Genomic DNA, 19731 nt, shown 5'->3' with positions numbered 1-19731 from the left:
AGTTAGCCAAATATCAGAAACCCAGATGTCAAGGAGAAGTGGGTAGAATGAGCCCTGATAGACTTAGATAAGATAATTTCCATTTTCCTAAACGTAACTATTTGAACATTGTTATGATCATGGTCAGATCATAAATGATGTATCTATTATACAGAAAATGAATATAAATATTGTGTGCATAGTAGTAGACATTCAGTAAATACTAGTGGAATTGAATTAATAATATTCAAAAGCTCAGTCTTAGCCAGTAAAAATAAAACTGGGAATTTCCATGCTTATTACTGTAGAATACATTTTTTAAAAGGGCTTAGGTTCTCCCTTTAAAAACTGCTGTAAAAACACTAAGAATAGCATCAAGATTTATACAATGCATAATGCTTATTCACGGCATCCACGAAGAGAGACAGAAAAATAATAGCAACAATGAGAAGAGTATGCACTCTTCATTGCATTAAGGAATGATGTCAAGAGATTTAAATCGGGTAGAGAGAAAGAGAATTTTAATGAAAATAAAAATGCATTCACAATAAAAAACGGCTTCAAATGAGGCTGCTTTCTGTTTTCAACATGCTAATTTTCTACAATGTTCTGTGTCATTTAAAGACTACAGTAATCAGACAAGAGCACATTTAATTTGTAGCGTCTTCACAGCAGATGCAAAGTGATGGCAATTACCCACAACTGCTTATGTGATGACTGAATGATCAAGATTCTTCATTAGAATAATATGCCACACTTATTAGAGTAGCTGATTAAAGTAATGGTTCACTTTGCTCAGATCTCTTTCTGTTTCTTTCACAAAGTGGATGAGTTCAAAAAGTCCCAGACAATTTTTTTACCTGCGTGGTGCCATCTCTCATGCATGTACCCTTTAGGATGAAATAAATGCGAACCTAGAGGCGCCCATTGCCACTCACAGTTGGCTTGCAAAGATCTATTGAAGGAACATTGAATCGACATCAGTAATAAAGCATACATACAACGCTCCTGGATCCTTATCACTTGGCTAGACAGTTATGAAATGCAGACTGAGTTATTCTAGGGAAAAAGAAAAAACATCTAACTCAGCTCTTTAATTTCTTCCTCTTCATCTTGCAAGTCTCAGAACTGGTGCCCTCTCCTTCAAGAAGTATACGCCTTCTCCCAGTTTGGGTCAGAAACCCCTCCGTTGTTCTCCACAGCACTCTGTTTCCTTCATACACTTTCCACTTTGTCTCCTTCAATAGGCATGAGAGTTCCATGGGGACAAGGCCTTTGACTTTTTTAATCACAATATTCAAAAGAACCCATACAAGGCCAGGTTGATATTAGGAACTTTGGAAATGTTTACTGAGTTGATAAAGAAAGAAAGCTAGGAAATTATACTCTTCCCCCTTCTTTTATGAGTGGAGAAAGTACTTTTATGAGTGGAGCCTTGCCTGTGCTCATTCATTCATTCACTGAGTTTCAATGATATAGACACTGTGCAAAATGCTAGAGATACTGTAATACAGCAGTAAGTTTAAAAATTATACACAGTGCAATTTGATAAATGCTGCCAAAAATAAAAATATTAAGAGTCAATGAAGGTTGAGAGATATTGTGCAACCTATCAGAGAAGGCTTCCCAGGAGGTAACATTTGTGCTGGGTTGTGAAAGATGAACAAACATGAGAGAAAGGGAGACAGACTTCTAGGCAGAGGGTCACAAGAAAACATGGTATGTTCAAGAAGTGAAAAGGAGAGGAAATGGACTGTGACAGAAGCCAACGTTGGCAAGACAGGTTAGAAGTAGCTTATGCTGCACCAAGGAAACTGGAATCTGGGCTTCATCTTCAGTGGAATGGGAACCACTGAAGCCTTTCAAGCAGAAGAGTAATGTGATCAGATCCAGTCAGACACAAGATTCTGCAATTAGCATGGAAGAAAGCGGATACATTCAATGAGGTTTGAGAAACTAGGGATAAGGACGCTGGAGACTCAGGCTGGGAACAGTGACCTAAATGGCCATTAGGTAAATCAAATGGATGAAAAAGTAAAGCCAAACAAGACAAACCTTCCCTTTTCCTGAGATGCTTATACTCCACTTCTCTGGTAGACACTGTCAACTCCTTGGGAAAATAAACTGCATTTTTCTCTGAAGTCTAATCTTTAAATAACATTCGTACAGTCTTATAGTCACAATAATTTAGTGAGAGTAAGCAAATAATGTTGGAAACTGAAGGATTTTCCATACCTGAGACGCTTTGCCTATTGGAATCCGAGTCCCCATTACTGGAGTTAGAATTGTTGGAGGAGTTGTTGTCAACCCCTCCCAGAAGGGGGCGTAAGTGGCTTACTGAGACTTGCTCAATGAATGACGTTCCATACTTGCGAAAATACCACCATTCAAATATCTAGAACAGAAAAATAACTGTGATTATGGTTCTTGTTACTGTTTATGATTTTTGTACACATGCCCATAAAATACATTGCATTTACTAATTACATCCACCTTAAATACTTAAACAATTCTTATTCCAAAAAATTTAATTTATTCTAAAAATTAAAGTGTAATAAAATTACAACATCAATTACATTTTAAATTCTCAATGTTGTTTTCTCTACTTAACACTGGTTTTCAAGAAAAATCTGTAATTACAATCACGAATAAAAGAACACTGTTAAGATCTGCTCAATATTATTTTTCTCCAAATTTACTTAATAGTCTAATAACATAATCACCATAGCTGAGAGACATCTCCAGAAATGTACACAAATAAGCCAGTTTTAGAAGTATGGCTTATAAAATATTCCAATTCTTGGCACTTTACATTCTGATAAATCCACACCTGCATAAAATTTTTAAGATAGCAAAATTCCACTAAGAAAAAAACAAAGCATCTCCTTAGAGAAATGCTGGTTTTACAAAAGGAGTGAAAGGCATCCCGTTTCATGTATGGATGGTACCCAACCGCTGAGAGACTCAGCAATGTCCCACCTGTTAAGAATTGCTTTATAAACACAAGCATCTGTTATACGCCATTAATGTTTCCCAGTTCACAAGCTTAGCAATCGTTATGTACTGTGGATTGTGAAGGAGAAAAGAAATAACTTTCATTAATAAAAGGAAAGAAGCAATGATGCTTACATGACTGACTTAAATCAGGACTTCCTAGAGCACTGGGAGAGCAAGCTACCTCCCTCACCCCATCTAACCTGATCCCTGCTGCCCCTTCAGTGAACGCTTTCCCACCACTGCTCAAAGTTGCTCTCTCCCACATCCTTTCCTCTTCTCCCTGTCTGATTTGGGATTTGTTCCTTAAGTAGTCACAAATCATTATACAGAAGAAATTTAAGAATCAACTATATCCCAGAATCTCATAGGTTAACTATACTATATTTTTATAATATAATATAGAATGTGGAACTAACATAGAATTATGTTTATCCTTATTTCATAAAAACAAGATTTTGTTATCTACTCTGGAATGGATTTGGGGCTATTATTTAAAAATTGATGTTTTCTCTCTTATGCTCTATCAAAAATTCCTAAGAAAGACAGAAAATGGGCCGGCCAGTAGCACAGTGGTTAATTTTGCGTGTTCCGCTTCAGGGGCCCAGGGTTCACAGGTTTGGATCCCAGGTGCAGATCTATGAGCTGCTTATCAAGTCATGCTGTGACAGGCATCCCACATATAAAATAGAGGAAGATAGGCACAGATATTAGCTCAGGGCCACTCTTCCTCAGTAAAAAAGAGGATTGGTGGTGGATGTTAGCTCAGGACTAATCTTCCTCAAAAAAAAAAAAAAAAAAGACAGAAAGAACATCTGTGAATGACCAGAAAGAACTATCAATCAAACTAAACGTTTCCATTTCTATAATAGGATAACTTGATTTAATTCCAACCACTTACCTCTAACTATACGAATTTTCAGAAGTTAAGACATTTAAGTAATTTTACTGGGCAGACAGGGGAGAACATAATATAGCTAAGAAGGAACAGGGCTAGTCTACAGCATATGGAATGCTAGGAATAAGAGATCTTACTTGCAGAAGGAAGAAAGTTCAAAAATGGTAAATTTACGAACCATGGATCCAGAAGGGAGTTTGTAACCTCAGATAAGTTGTTTAATCTATTTGAACATCAGTTTCTTCAACCGTAAAGTGGAAATCATATGTCACAACCATACAAAACATCTAGTTTCAAATCCCACGTAAAAGATCTACTTCAATGCCTGCTGCATAGATGGTTCTCAAAAGTAAAGGCAAAGCTATTATTTATTATAGTGATGATGTACACACCTCCTATGGGCAGCACAGCCCACATACTGCTATGACGCGCCCCTCTTTTTGCCAGTCTACAATTCAGGCTGGGACAGCAGCTTGTCTGTTACTAAGTTGTTGGCTGAAAGCCTTGGAAATCATTTTGAAAAGGGGCACTGCTCACCATTCAGTCCTGATCACCCATCAAAGCCCTCAAGAGGTTAGTGGCTTTGCCTTTATTAGAAGAGAAGGAAGGCTCTGAAAGGACCAGAACATTGGTCACAGAACTAGCAATGGCTCTCAGTCACTTGTGGGGAGAGCTCTCTTTGCACCAAGTCTTTGCTCTGCTTTCTGTATTATGCTGCTTGGGTGCCTGCCAGGCCTTAGTTCATTACTTCAGTCACACAGCACTAAGGGCTCCACATCAGGCATGAGCTGTGCTCCAGGGTTACAAAGCACAGATGTGGCCCCTGTTGCCATCAGTACATGCCACAGACACACAATGCCTCTCACAGGTTGCTCCTGACATGGTCTATACCCATCACAAAAAATACCTTAGGACTCTTCAGAATTCTGAGTTCCTCCAGCATCATCACAGAACATTAGCACTAAAAGGGACCTTAAAGGACCATGTACAGTCTCCATTTAGAGATGAGGAACAAGGACCGACCAAAGTCACACAGCTAAGTAAGTAGTCACTTAGCCTGAAGCCCCAGCTCTGTGCCACTAATCTTCCCAGGGCTGTATAACAAGATATCTTTTTATAACTCTCTTGCTCATTTAGACAAATACAGACAGACGTAGCTTATCATTTCCCTTTTCAGATCTTCAATTCCAAATGCCCCACAAACTCCACTGCACCTCTGTGCTTTCTTAGCTATCAAAACCAACCCAGTAGTAGTCTACCAAAGGGGACCAGATAATTCATCCTAAGGTGTAAATGATTCATATTAATGGCATATTTGTTTTATAACAGAAAAGTGACTTTCCGGGGCTGGCCCCGTGGCCGAGTGGTTAAGTTCGCGCGCTCCGCTGCAGGCGGCCCAGTGTTTCGTCGGTTCGAATCCTGGGCGCGGACATGGCACTGCTCGCCAGACCACGCTGAGGCAGCGTCCCACATGCCACAACTAGAGGAACCCACAACGAAGAATACACAACTATGTACCGGGGGGGCTTTGGGGAGAAAAAGGAAAAAATTAAAAAAAAAAAATCTTTAAAAAAAAAAAAAAAAAAAAAAAGAAAAGCGACTTTCCACCTACTATTTCTAATGCTGGAATAATAGACTTCAGTAAAGATTGGGATATTCATGTAGCTGTCTGGGGGGAAAAGGAGGGTATTCTCAGGCCTGTCTTATCATCTTATCACAGTAATAGATGGCTTCTTACCCATCATGGTCCTTCTTTATACTAGTGTCCCCTGTACCCCGGAGCAGAGGCTCCAATATGTATTGAATGAACAACTAGTAAAAGGAAGTAGAAAAGGACTTGAAGCCTTCTTAAACTTCAAACCAAGTCTCTAATTTGGGATCTTAGGATAACAATCTGCCCCTTATCCTGAAACATGACAGGCTTTGGGCCAGTACCTCACAGTATTTTTAAAGAGCTGCATAGATCCAAATGGGCAGATGGTGTTATTTAACACGCACATATTTGGTGTCACTTTGAATTCTTCTCCCTGGTGCATAACCTACAATGTAAACAGCAAGGCTCTCATAAACAAATTCAGATTTTAAAATTGGTCCTTGGACATGCAAATAGCTTAGCAGATTCACCACAGTGGAACAAAACACTTTTTAATCTGACAAATAACCATAAAATTAAAATATAAATTTACGCATTTCATAGTCTTAAAAACATCTCTCTCTAGTATTTTCTTCCTACTCATGCTCCATCCCAAAGATTTTACAGATCAAGTAAGATGAGAACTAAAAAGCATCAATTGGGGGGCCGGCCCCATGGCCGAGTGGTTAAGTTCCTGCAGTCTGCTTCAGCGGCTCAGGGTTCGGATCCTGGGCATGGAGATGGCACCACTCGTTAGGCCATGTTGAGGTGGTGTCCCACATGCCACAACTAGAAGGACCCACAACTAAAATATACAACTATGTACTGAGGGGATTTGGGGAGGAAAAGAAATAAAGCAGGAAAAAAAAAAGGTTGGCAACAGTTTTTAGCTCAGCTGCCAATCTTAAAAAAAAAGAAAAAAAGCATCAATTGAGTTTGGCATTTAGGAAGTCAATAGTGACCCTCCCATCTAGCTGAAAGGTAAAAACCCGAATACACTTCATGATAGCTGAGTCGTGTACCTTTGGTTGGCACTCCTGATTCTCTGGGACTCAGTTATCTAATGTATAAAATAAGGTCACAGTAAGCACTCAGTTCATGTTGGATGGATGAATAGATGGGTGGATGGGAGGATGGTGGATGGAGAGATGGATGGATGATTAGAAGACTGGATGATGTCTGGAAGGTTGAATGGATAGACGATAAGGACTGGGCTGGTCATTTAATGGGATATGCTCTAAACAAATGACAAAACCAATGAAAAGTTTTGTGTTCATTTTGCTTGTTATAAAAAAGATGGGTCTACACAGATTTGTGGAATAAGAAAGAATCTAGTGGAAAGAGAGAAACTGGAGATGCAAAAGAGTACGAATGGCTAACAGGCATGATACCAAGAGCCCGAGAAGCACATCTACCCTGCCTTTGAAAACGTAACCTACCATTTCCTGCTCTGAGACAGGAAGAAAGAGGAGGACAAATGAATAGAAAAATACATTCTATTTTGGAATGTCGGGCATGCTATGAGCTGTTTCACAAGTAAGAAAGCAACAAAGGAATAAAAAGTGGGTACCACAGATCTCGGTGGAGATGCAAGTAAGGTTTATCATCTGTGAAGAAGGGAAGTGGGGATGGAATTGGGAATGTGAGGGTGGAAGAAGTGGTTTGGATCTATATCTTACAGGACAGAAGGGCCACAAGCTATACTCAGGACTCAGATCACACATAAAACAAAGACCCATTTGCCAAGGACCGAGTTACCAAAGCCTTGTGACCTCCTCAATTACTATATGACAGAAGTGGAGAGGATGACCAAGGAGCACTGGGGCTGGGAGCTGGAGGTGGAGATTCAGGTTTGCAACTGGCTTAAGGTGCAAACTTGTCTCATCTTCATCAGCAGAGAAGGAACAAAAATCTGGCAAAAGGATAACAAATATGGCCCTTCCATCCGCCTTGCAGACCTAAAGGCTCAGTCTTTCCTAAAGATGCCTAGATTCTTCCTATCCAATAAGACCTCCTCTTCTGGAACCACACGTTCTATATACAAAACACTTCCCCTTCGTGAATCAAGGACTTCCCTATAGCCTGTTCACACTCAGAAATACTTCAAGATTCCCACATAGCAGCACTTCAGTAATTCCACACTAACTCCATCAAACCCATGGGAAATACAAAGATGTCACAGCCTGAAATTGGCTAAGTGCTTCCTACGGATTACAGCTGATGATGATATCACAGGAGGATAAATACAGTGATGGCAGAGATGGAAGAGGAAATATGAAACTCCAGCAGTCTACTCCTAAATAGAAAGTCTGCCACATTGACACCTGCTCTAAGTCTTCAGAAATATATCTGATAGTAAACAGTTTTTTTGGCAAGAGGGGATCTTCTGGGCTTAAAGGAGATAAACCAAGGCAGCTGGCCTGGGGTATTGTAATATCCACAATCTTTTTAGTTTCCTGTTAGAATTCTCACGTATATTCTTTTCTCCATATTCATTGACCCCTTCAAAGTCCCTCCCAATTCCTCATAACAGACTTTTTTTTACACTTGGCCCCTGTATGTTTCGTATAGGAATACTGCAGAGCTACCTCCACAGTGGGTCTTGGCCTCCTGCTTCTTTTGTCTCAGCCAATCCTCCTCAGCCACCTGTTCCCCTAAACAGTTGAGGGGGCTGTGTGAAGAACTAGAGTTCATGCCCTTCCAGCCCCTTTCCCGGCCACCTATTGCCAAGGCTTTAAGAAAAGAGAGAAGGCAAAGAAGTGAGGTTCTCTTCAAGATGGACAGCCAATGATCCATCCCCATCTGTGTCTGTATGTTCACAGGATGAGATTTTCCACTGCAGCCTGGACGAGAGGGCCACTCTCCAGGGGTGAAGTCATGGAGACCACTGACAATTGAAAGAAGCCAGCCTGTGCCATTTGCCCCAAGCCCTGCTAGCTCATACTGTGCTGGCCGCTATCCTCTGGGCCTCTCTTCTAGAGATTCCAATTCAATTGATGGTGGTGGTACTCATTTTAAACAAAATCCATCATTTTAAACAAGCTCCCAAGATAATTCTGACTCAGTCAGTTAATTCATGCACTCACTGGATCTCTGTGCATTCAACAAATATTGTTTAAGAGTTCACCCAGGCATTATACAGTCATATACAAAAACACAGATATGGTCCCAGCCTTTGTGAAGCTTCCATTCTAGAGAGGACACAAACAATAAATGACACAAATAAAATTATAAATTGTGTTAAGTGCTGGTCCATGTTTTAGACTGGTCAAATCTGACCTAATCCATGCCCCAAGTGGAAAAAGAAAAAATGTTTCCTCCAGAAAAGAGAAGGTTGCAGTCTTCCTCCCTCCTTTCTTTTCTTTATCTTTTCCTTCTCTCCTCCCCCTTTTTATCTACCCGACCCATTTCTGTGAATCTGTTAAATTGAAAACATCAACTGCTAGACACTGCTGCTACCCCACCTTCCTAGTCAACACCTTTACGAGAGGCTGAATAATGCTGGGACAGAGCCGTGGAAACTTAAATTCTAGTCCTCATTCCGCCCTTACCTAGCAAGGTGATCTAGGCAAGTCATAAGCTTTCTGGATGCCTAGTCCTTCCGTCTTTACTGGTTTAAATTGGACGGCTTCTGAGGTTCCTTCTCCAAACCCTGCAATTGCATGATTTTTAAGCCTCTCAATTTGTGCTCAAATGGAAACTAAAAAAGCCAAAAGGGCAGTTTTGTCCCTTTATTAGCTTGTTCACCTTCTTCACTCTTGCCATGTCTAATCATTAATCTGATTAGCACTCAAATGCTGGTGTCCACAGCCAGACTCTGACAAGCTTCTATCTACTCTCTTGCCTGGCACTTGGTTTCCTGAAAAAGACCATTAATTTTCATGGTGACCCCAAAAAGCTGTAATTTGATAAGGCTGAATGAGCCTTAGTTTCTTCCCATTGTCAGCAGGCTCCCCTACCATTGGCCCCCAAGGCATCTCTCATTCTGGAACCTAAAGACAATCTGCTTCATAATGGACACAGCCTGATACTTACACGCCACCTCTTACACCCAAGAGCCCTTCCAGTCAAGTTTTCTTGAGTCATTTTTTACTCTTAGCTCCAGAATCACCATCATTTGGGTGACCCACATACCTATCAATTAAAGCGTTACCCCAAGAGCAGGTTAAGTTCCTTAGATGGATGAGAAAGAGTTGAAAGGAGCCATAACAACCTTCCAGTCCCACTCCCTGACTTTAGAACAGGAGGGGATGGAGGACACAGTCAGAGGGATCTGCATTCAAAGCACCATTTGTCTGTTAGGTAACGTTGGCCAAATTATTTAACCTTTGTGTCTGTTTACACTCAGCAGCATAAAGGCACTTAGAATTTCAATAAGAATTAAATGAGATAATATATGTAAAGTGCTTAAAACAGTACCTGGCATAGAGTGGGAAACTCAATAAACAGACCTTCTGTTACAACTGATTCCTACCTAATTGTGGTCTCTTCTACTTCTTTCCCAAAAACATAATTCTTTTACATCTAATCCACAAACTAATTCTTTTATATACTATTCTGATTTTCTCCCTTTTTTGTTCCTGATTCTCACTTTTTAAAATTACGTTATGGATTCTATTATCTCTATTTCATATATATGTGTGTATGTGTGTGTGTGTGTAAAATGTAAGTGCAGGAGCATGTCCATATACATGTTAATGGGGATACAGAGATCTATGTATGAATGTCAATACAAAACACTGCATTTTCTCCATTCTACCAAGATTTTGAGAAAATTAAGAGGAGTGTTTTCTCCACAAGTCCACCATACCACTCTCAAAAGCAAAAACAAAATCCAGAAATTTTCTCCATTGAAATAAACACTGTCCGAAGAGGCTACTGCAAGCAGACTGGACATGTCCTTGCTAGAGCAGATAAAAGACTAAACTGGTGGCTTTGGACTGTGACGACAGGTGCAGTTCCAGTGGCTTGTGCCAATGGGCAGAAGAGCAGCTTGTAATCAAGAAAGGGAGAGAGCTGCCTGGAGGAGAATATGGGCACAGGAATCAAAAGGGAAGAGTGAGAGGTAGGTGGTAGAATAAACTCATTGTTGGCTTTCAACTTGTGAAATTAAGAGCTGGCAGTGATATCTAGTAAAATACACACTGATTAGTCCTCATTTATTTTTAAGCACATTAGTGTAAACGACAGCAGCATTTGCCAAACACAATTTATTTCTATGTATATTTGCTCAGCTAATTGACTTTTCTTCACAGGAGAAATACTAGGGTGTTATTTTTGTTTGTTTTTTCCTCTCTTCTCCTAAGACATCACATTGTGTGATAATTTCAGTCTCCAGTATAGGAATTCTGAGGTCTCCAAACAACCAGTTTCCCCAGCGGCAGCCCTGTACTTTGAATGTTCACTGCCTGGCTCTCTTAACGCTGCTCAGGGGAGAGTAGTTAGGTAATCATCTCTCTGGTGCCAGGAAACAAATCGCTAAGCAGTTCTACGCACGCAGCTTTTTTGCAAAGCACCTGATTCTTTACCTCAATGTTGCCTCTCCATGAAACGCACTTGGCAGAAAATAGTGGCTGAATAGAAACCTCAATCCTGGGTACATTTCAAGGGCTAGCAAAGCTGAGTGCCCAAAGGCTGGACAACGTCAATGTCAACAATCTCTAAAGCAGAATCCTAAAGCTATCAAGAACTATTAAACATTATAGTTACTCTGCCCTTAGTATAGACCAAGCATTTTTGAGAAAAGCCTTTCAAAATCTTCACATATCAGAAGTGTTCCTTTGCCTAAAGTTTCACATCAGTCAGGCGTATCCTCTGCTTCCTGAGAGTGTCGCAAGGTACACACACCATCAGACAGCACAGCAGGGACCATCAGGTTTCAGCAACTGCACTCCACAGGCAGGGAGGAAGCCTCGCCAATGTGGAACTGCAAGGACGGTCGTGGTCTAGGAAAATCCCTTTATTCAGAGAATAAGAGAAGCAAGCTGACGGGCCTTCACCATCCCAGAGTTAGAAGGGAAAACAACTGTTGGGCCTAACTTAACCCGAGTGAAAGGAAAGAACCCACCCTCTGGTAACTAATTTACAGCCTATTGAATAACACCAAGATAATGCTAGAATAACATCCAGACCTGCCGTTTGTTCAGCAAGCTAGAAAAACAGATGAGAACTTAACCAGAGAGGTGGTGCAATGAGTGATAAAAGCACAGGCTCTGGTGCAAGGTTGCCTGGGTTGAAAACCTCTCCACCACTTGCCAACTATGTGACCTAAGCAAGTTATTTACTTGCCTATTCTACCTGTCCAGCTTCTGTATAAGTAAAACGAAAACAACACTGGCAATGGCCTCATTGTATTGTTCTGAAGAGTCAATGAGTTAGTCAGTTAGCACACGAGGTGCTTAGATCAGTGCCGGGCACAGAGTGAGCATTATCTAAGTAGGTAACGTTCTTTAGTGAACATCCCTGAGAGAGGAATGCACAAACAAAACCTACCTTTCTGCATCAGAGTGAATTATTGGTTTCAGTATGAAACTGCTATTCAAATTACATCCAAAAAAGTTCACTTTTTTCCTATTTGTTGAATCAAAAAATATTTCGAAGATGTTTTAGAAAGAAAATATTAGAATACTATTTTAAATGTAAAGGACAATTAGTAGATGGAGACTTGTAATACCTCCTCCTCCCCCCAAAAAACACACATGCTAAAAGGCTGCCATGTTTTCAGCACATACTTATTTCTCAAGCATGTGAAAGCACTTTCCAAGTTTAAAGTTTCTTCAGTCCATTAAGAACATCAAGGTAGGAACCTGAAGACATAGGTTCCAGGCCTGGCTTTGCTACAAACTAACAAAGTGAGCTTAGACAAATCACCTTATAGCTTTATGAACAACTGTCTATAGCATGCTTATTTTTCTCATGTCCCCAAAGAACAGGAAAGACTTCAGAGATACAGACTGGCGTGCAGATCTGCATTTGAGAGGCAATATGGTACAAATTACTACAAATTACTACGCCTTATTTCAACCCATTTGAAAGAGGAGCTTTAATATGCTCCCGTCACCTTGCTTGATCTCGGCAGCCAGCACTGGGCTTTCTATTTGGATTTCCACTTACGTAACTATCTTGGAGCGGCTCTTGCTGATGTTCTTCACATTCCTGATCCAATAATATCGACTTCAAACATCTCCTCCCTTAACTCCAGCAGCCCACATGACACAGCAGAGCAAGATTAACCTGAATATGCTCTGACCACAGAAAGATGCTCCCACACACCCACCATCCATGTCACCTGTTTGTAGGTTTGTGCCCTGCATATATTTCCCCACCTTTTACTCTGCCTCTCTGTAAGTGCAAGCTTCTGAAATCCTCCATTGTTCTAGGTTCATCTACACCTTTTTTTTTTGAGGAAGATTAGCCCTCAGCTAACTACTGCCAATCCGCCTCTTTTTGCTGAGGAAGACTGGCCCTGAGCTAACATCCATGCCCATCTTCCTCTACTTTCTATGTGGGACGCCTACCACAGCTTGCCTTGCCAAGCGGCACCATGTCCGCACCCGGGAGCTGAACTGGCGAACCCAGGGCCGCCGAGAAGCGGAACGTGCGAACTTAACTGCTGCACCACCTGGCCGGCCCCATCATCTGCACTCTTGCTCCACATTTTTGTGCCTTTCTCCCCTAAAATTTTTGTTCTTCTACTGATCTTCTCCTAACATCAACTCTGTAACATCTTTCTTGTCCCTGTTTCTATAATAATTAGCAATCACAGCATTATATGTAGAGGAAAAAAATGCTTTCTAAAACTTCTTTTGCCTTAAAGGTCATTTTATTAGAGTGATTCCACTGAGTTTAGATGGTCTTTCTTAAGGCCACTTAAATTAAAGCAAACTACTTCAGGTGTTACAATTTATCGTCCCTGTAACTATTTTAGAGCATAAGGTAATGGATTCATAGCAATGACTATCATATTGCTTTTTGCCTATTCAGGATTTTTTTAAAGGAAGCAATAGGGAAATAAATGTAAATTTTAAAAGAAAAAAGATGAAGGGGAAAAAACTTAGACCTGCCACATCCATGTCAATACATTTAAAGAAACTGAGCTGTATTTCTACTGATCTTAATTACATCCAATAATACATTTTGAAAAGGGTAATGAAAAACTTTTTACTTCAACTGAGTCACATTTATTTTATAGTATCTTAGACAGTAAAATCTGACACATGGGACTGGCCCAGTGGCATAGGGGTTAAGTTCACGCACTCGGCTTCGGCAGGCCCAGGATTCCTGGGTTCAGATTCTGGGCACAGACCTATGTACCACTCATCAAGCCATGCTGGGATGGCGCCCCACATAGAAAATAGAGGAAGACTGGGACAGATGGTAGCCCAGGGTCAATCTTCCTCACAAAAATTTAAAAATTAAAAAAATAAAAGAAAGATTTGACACGGAATTGTGTCTTCCTTTATTTTTCATTTTATTTACATTTTGTTTTTTTCCTTCAACAAAAGTAATATTTTTTCCAATATTTTAGAAACCTGGCTAGTGGAAGGCCTCTATAAGTCCCCCCACCCAACATATACACACATGCAAGATAATCACTGTAGGCTGCTGGTGTATATTACTCCAGATTTTTTTCCTGTACTTACACTAACATGTATATCAATAATAAATATGTTTTTAAATAGATAGGATTCCACCACTTACCAAAATAAGCCCTGATATTAGTGAGGAAGTGCCTGTCAGGGCCACGTAGAACTTCGGTGTTAATGTGTTCAAAAACATGCTCACTGAAAAAAAAGAGAGATGGAGAAGAACAGGGAATGCATGAGTATGTCATCAGTAAAACCGACTCTCATTTTGCTTTCTGGTGAAATCATTTGTTTCTGATGACGAGAATTATTAGAACCATAGCAAAGTACCATTAAAATGGTTCAGCATTACACAGGCTTGGAATACTAGGTTCAAGTCATATACCCTAGAAGAAAATAACTACATATAAGAAGAAAAGCACAGTTTCTTAGTTTCTGCCTCCTAAAGCCATTGTTGTGAGTAGTTTTCATGGATTCATAACCACTGAGGAGTCTAATGAAAGCTAGTTACTAAACTGTCAGTCAAAAACAGAAGATGCCCTTATAAGTTTTGTGGGAGCCACACATCAGAGTTCTTGATGAACCAACAAGCAGTATCTCAACCTTAGAACAAATGGAAAATAATTATATTAAAGTTATTAAAGATTGTAATACTATGGTTACCTCTAAAAAGGAAGGACAAATTGACAAAAGTTAGCATATATTAGTAAAAGTTTTTTCAGCTTACTTAAAAGGCCATTAGACTGCTCATCAAAATAGCTGGATCCAATGAAAAATAAAACCACTAAAAATAAAACTGCACTGTCAGGCTCCTTCCTGACCAATTCCTGCTACTCTGTTTATATCAATTATATAGGTGACCTGGTTGCCCATTAAGTAAGTTTCGCTTACACATTTATAAGTATATTATAAGTCATTATCATTTATATCTGGATACTGCACAAAACTTTGACTATTACCAAAACAACAAGTGACCTAAAGGACCTTTGCACACATATTACACTTCTTTACTGAATTTGTTTGTGGAAGAGGATCACATCCAGTCCAGTTTTAGAATGAAGGACGTTAGAAGTAGAAGTCTGATCTCATTAGGGAAAAAGGCTTTTGCATTTGTCGTGAGCTCAGCCCAGAAAGCAAAGTCATCAACATGAACAGAGAACGTAAGCTCACTCATTCAACAAATACTTCCTTCTGTTTATGAATGAGACCATGGACAAAGAATGGACGTATGAATCAGACACAGCTCCCACACTCGAGAAGGCCACTGTCTCGCTGGGAAACAGACAAGTAAACAGGCAATTACCGTAAAGTTTGACAGATGCACAGACAAGTCCTGTGCACAAGAGTTTATGAAAATGCATAGAAGGGATGCATCTCAGGCTGGGGGTCAGGAAGATGTCCTGAAGAATAAGCAGAAGTTAACCAGACCAAAGAAGGCAGGAGGAGGGACAGAAAGGCAATGTGAATGGAGGAAGGAGCCTGCTTGAGGCACTGAAGAAAGAGCACAGCCTTTCTAAGCAGTTGCAGGGGTTGAGGAGGGAAGGCTCATGAGCTATGGACCCTCAGCAAAGATGCAGATGTGGAAGGGTGAACTGTTTTCCATCCTTCCTGGCTACTGAGCATCCTCTCAATAAGCCCTTCTCCCCCTGCACCCACTCTTAAATGAACTAGTTTGACTTGAGGTCTGTCATTTGTAATCACAAGAGTCTGGACTAGCACAATGTGCTCAGTCAACAGTCACTATTTGACTAAGTGGACTCTTTCAGGGAGGTAGAGAAAGGCACGGAAAGAGCAATAAGCCTATGGCTGTAAGGCAAGAGGAGGTACAGTTGGGCTGGCTTTGCTTAGCACTAAAAAAACCAAAAACGTAGTGATTTGTCATTTCTCACACAACAGTCAGTGGAAGGAAGCATATTTTTAAAAAAGGAAAAAAATCAAACAGTCCTAGCTACAAACCTAGAACTTGTAACTGCCAGCTGATTCTGAGGTCCCTTAAATTTTCAAAATTCCCTTCCTCACACTATGAATGATCCCACATTTCCCATTATTTAAAAAACCAGAGTACTTGCTTTGTTATTGTGTAGTTACAAACACTCGTATCTGTACCATATACTTTTCAGTAATTTTCTGAGGACAAACTGAGCATAGAATTTAATGAAATCCATTTCTAAAAAAAAAGAGAAAAAAATATGCGTGAATTAGAAGTGCTTAAGTAGCCCTGCTGTTAACTCCCAGCAACAAAAGCACAAAGCAATGGAGGGGAAAGAGATTCTGCTGAAAATCACTGATCCACTGAGGGCAAAGACTTAAGAATTAACTAATAGTGAAAAAAAAATTGTGAGTTTTATTTTTGTTTTTTGCTGAAGAAGATTCGCCCTGAGCTAACATCTGTGCTGATCTTCCTCTATTTTGTATGTGAGCTGCCATCACTACATGGCCGCTGATGACTGGAGTAGGTCCACACCCAGGAATGGAACCTGGGCTGCCACCAAACTTAACTACTAGCCCACAGGGCGAGCCCCTGTGTGAATTTTTTAAAGAGAGAAAAATAAACATTCTACCCATTCAGTTTTACTTTTTATATAGCAACAATAATTAATAATTAAAACATACTTCTCTATTTTATCCAGTTAAAGAAAGCTACTAGAGTTGGGAGAGACAATGTCACGCATTAAAAGAAACAGAGAGGGGCTGGCCCAGTGGCACAGTGGTTAAGTGCACACATTGCACTTCAGCAGCCCAGGGTTCACCAGTTCAGATCCCGGGTGCAGACACGGCACTACTTGACAAGCCATGCTGTGGCAGGCATCCCACATATAAAGTAGAGGAAGATGGGCACAGATGTTAGCTCAGAGCCAGTCTTCCCCAGCAAAAAGAGGAGGATTGGCAGCAGATGTTAGCTCAAGGCTAAACTTCCTCAAAAAAAAAAAGAAACAGAACACAGAGAATGAGAGAAGCAGAAATAGAAACATTCAGAGAGTGGGAGATGCTCATTTAATAACCTATTAATCTTAAAGTCTTTCTGGATATTCTGGCTAAAATCATTAAGACATGGCATTTGGCAATTCTGGGCATAAATATCAACACTTAGTACTCGCCATTTTAATCTATCTATGTATTTAAAGTTTATAACAAAAGCACTTTCACCTATTAGAGAATTTAATCCTCACTTCAGATCCACAAGGTCAGTATTATTCATCATTTTATTTCACAGGTGGAGGTTGGGCAAAGGCCTACACACGTCCCCAAAGGTCAGGCTCGTGGAATCCCTGGGTATACATGGGGAGATTGCTGAAAAGCATTAAGGAACAAAATAGCAAAAGGAAAACAGTAGCTTTTCTTAGAAGGGGATAGGAAGCTCTAAATAAAATAAAAGATACTAAAAGATGGATGTTTTTAACACTGTACTTATTTTTACCTCTGACCTTTAAAGATAAGTCCACTGTGATCTTACCATCAGTGTATGTAGCCCAAAGGTGGAAAGGCAGGAAGTCACCCCAAAAGAGGGGAGCACCTAGTTAAAGACTCAACTGTTAAATAGAGGGCTGCATACCGCAGGCCGGGCTGCCTCAGAAACCAAGCAATACCTTTCCTCGTTTCATCAGGGTCACCAGCAATTATTTTTGAAAACATATGAAGGCCTAATAAAGTACCTAAAAATTGCACCGGAAAACTGCATGGTGTTTTTTGAAACATAAACTAGATTTTCCTGAAATCTACAGACACGTTAAAGTTACCTCCATACCTACTGGGGCTAGGCAAAACAAATTCAAAAACAAACAGGTAAAGACTAATCTAGCTTTACAAAGAATAAATTCATAAAACGTTATTAATGTCCTATTTCAACCCAGAGACAAAATTAATAAATCAGCAAGGCTTTTCATTTGATCCAGCTGGGCACTCCTAACAGGACACTGCTCAGAGAATACTGCATCAGTTGTTAAAAGGCAGCCTCAGGGACTACCATCACGGAGCACTCTGAAGATGCTGAACTTTAACTTGGCACAGTCTTCTCATTTCATTAATGAGCAAATAGGAAGGAACTGAGTATGGCCCTGAGAAGAAACTTGGTAGGCAGTGTGGGTACATGGACTGAAAATTACATGACCTTTCTGGATCACGGAAGAGAGGAGATAAGAAGATAACACAACAGTCAACGTTGGGAAGAATCACTCCTGTGAGCAGAGAACTAGAATCCAGAGGGCTTACTCAGGAATCACGTGGAACGGCCCTGTGAGGCTGAGGAGCCAGCCACGTTTCTGGCCTTCGTGACACTAAGAGCCATCGTCATATTCTTCAGAGAACAAACAATCTCCAAATGACACTCCTGGAAAAGACCTTCTGTAAAACAGAATGAGCACATAACCCTGGCATTTGTCTGCTCAAATCTATCAGAGGAGCCCTTGAATGAAGAGGCTAAGGCAGCATCAGTGACTTGGACGCACTGCCTAGAAAGAACTGAATTAGGAACGTCAAAGTCTACAACACCCAAAAATATGGGTCTGCTTTGTCCTGTGTTCCTTTCAATGTCTTGCTAAAATATGGCATGTGAAACAGAAAGAATTAAAAAGTTATAAAATAACAATTAGCAATCACTGAAAAGGTTAGAAAAAAAGTTTCCAGGAAGAAAGTTTAAAGAAACTAAGCATATTTAGGCTACATGGGAAAAAAAACTGAAGCAATTTTACGTAAAGGCATTATGCATGGGAAAGGGACCAGAGTTAGGAGACTTGGTCTCTAAACATGAAACCAACTGGGATGCTGTGGCCCCAGGAAAGTCTCACATCCTCCCAGAGCTGCTCTGAGGCTCAGATGAAATGTGCATTCCCTCATAATTTCAGTACATACCCGGTGAGTGCCTACCCTGGACCAAATGCTGAGGCTACATCGGTGTGGAGAGCACTGTCCCTGCCCCCAGAGGACCCACAATCCAATGGGTGGGAGAGGCAAGTAAACAGATAAGCAAATATCAAAGACGACGCAGGAGGGCATTATGAGGACACAGGCCACCCAAAGGGATTAGCAGATCAAGAAAAATTTCCGCCAAGAGAAAGCAACCCATTTGAGAGTTGTAGGATGAACTGGGAGTTATCCAGGTGAAGTTACCTGTGGCTGTTGAGGAGAAGGGGCAGTGAGAGGTAGAGCTGTAGAGCATTCTGTGCAGAAAACTGCGGGCCAGGGCCTGAAGGTGCATGCCCGTGGAAGGAAAGGGAAGGGCAGAGCAGGCGCTTCAGAGTTACATGTGTATGTTGAGGCAATGGAGGGAATTACTATTAGATATGTGAAATTACTTCCTAAAGTGCCTGGTATACAAATACATGGGATATCAATTGACTAGTAGTGAATGGCTATTCTCAGATGATACACATTAGAATGGGTCCAAATTATATATTTCTAAAAATTAGAGTGTTCACTGCTGTCGGTCTTCTCCAAAATTATTTATGGAGAACTTCTAACAATTTTATGCAATGATGGCAGATGTGCAATGTGAGTTAACTAAAAAAATACTTAAGGAACAGACGACTCTGGTTTACTTACTTTTCTTAGTAAATAAATAAAAGTAACATTTATCTCAACACAGGTGAAAATCTTTATAAAAAGTATTGGCATACTTTTGCGGCTGTTTCATTGTACATAAAATA

General features: G+C 40.4%; 1 protein-coding gene across 23 annotated transcripts in view; it reads right to left on the bottom strand.

Annotated features, from left to right (window-relative positions):
* ST7 (suppression of tumorigenicity 7) overlaps window positions 1–19731 on the bottom strand; it is a 257458-nt gene that overhangs the window by 105206 nt on the left and 132521 nt on the right. For 19 of the 23 annotated variants that reach the window (XM_070264207.1, XM_070264208.1, XM_005609177.4 and 16 more), the window contains exons 2-3: window positions 14205–14287; window positions 2215–2374 (exon numbers count right to left, since the gene is read on the bottom strand). In XM_070264207.1, the coding sequence (XP_070120308.1) occupies window positions 2215–2374; window positions 14205–14287 (243 nt within the window). The remainder of the gene's footprint in view (window positions 1–2214; window positions 2375–14204; window positions 14288–19731) is intronic. The other 4 variants (XM_070264227.1, XM_070264225.1, XM_070264228.1 and 1 more) reach the window with 1 other exon arrangement.

Source organism: Equus caballus, chromosome 4 (assembly GCF_041296265.1).
Source record: "Equus caballus isolate H_3958 breed thoroughbred chromosome 4, TB-T2T, whole genome shotgun sequence".
In the NCBI taxonomy this organism is placed as follows: domain Eukaryota; kingdom Metazoa; phylum Chordata; class Mammalia; order Perissodactyla; family Equidae; genus Equus; species Equus caballus.
This window is presented reverse-complemented; position numbering and strand designations above follow the sequence as displayed.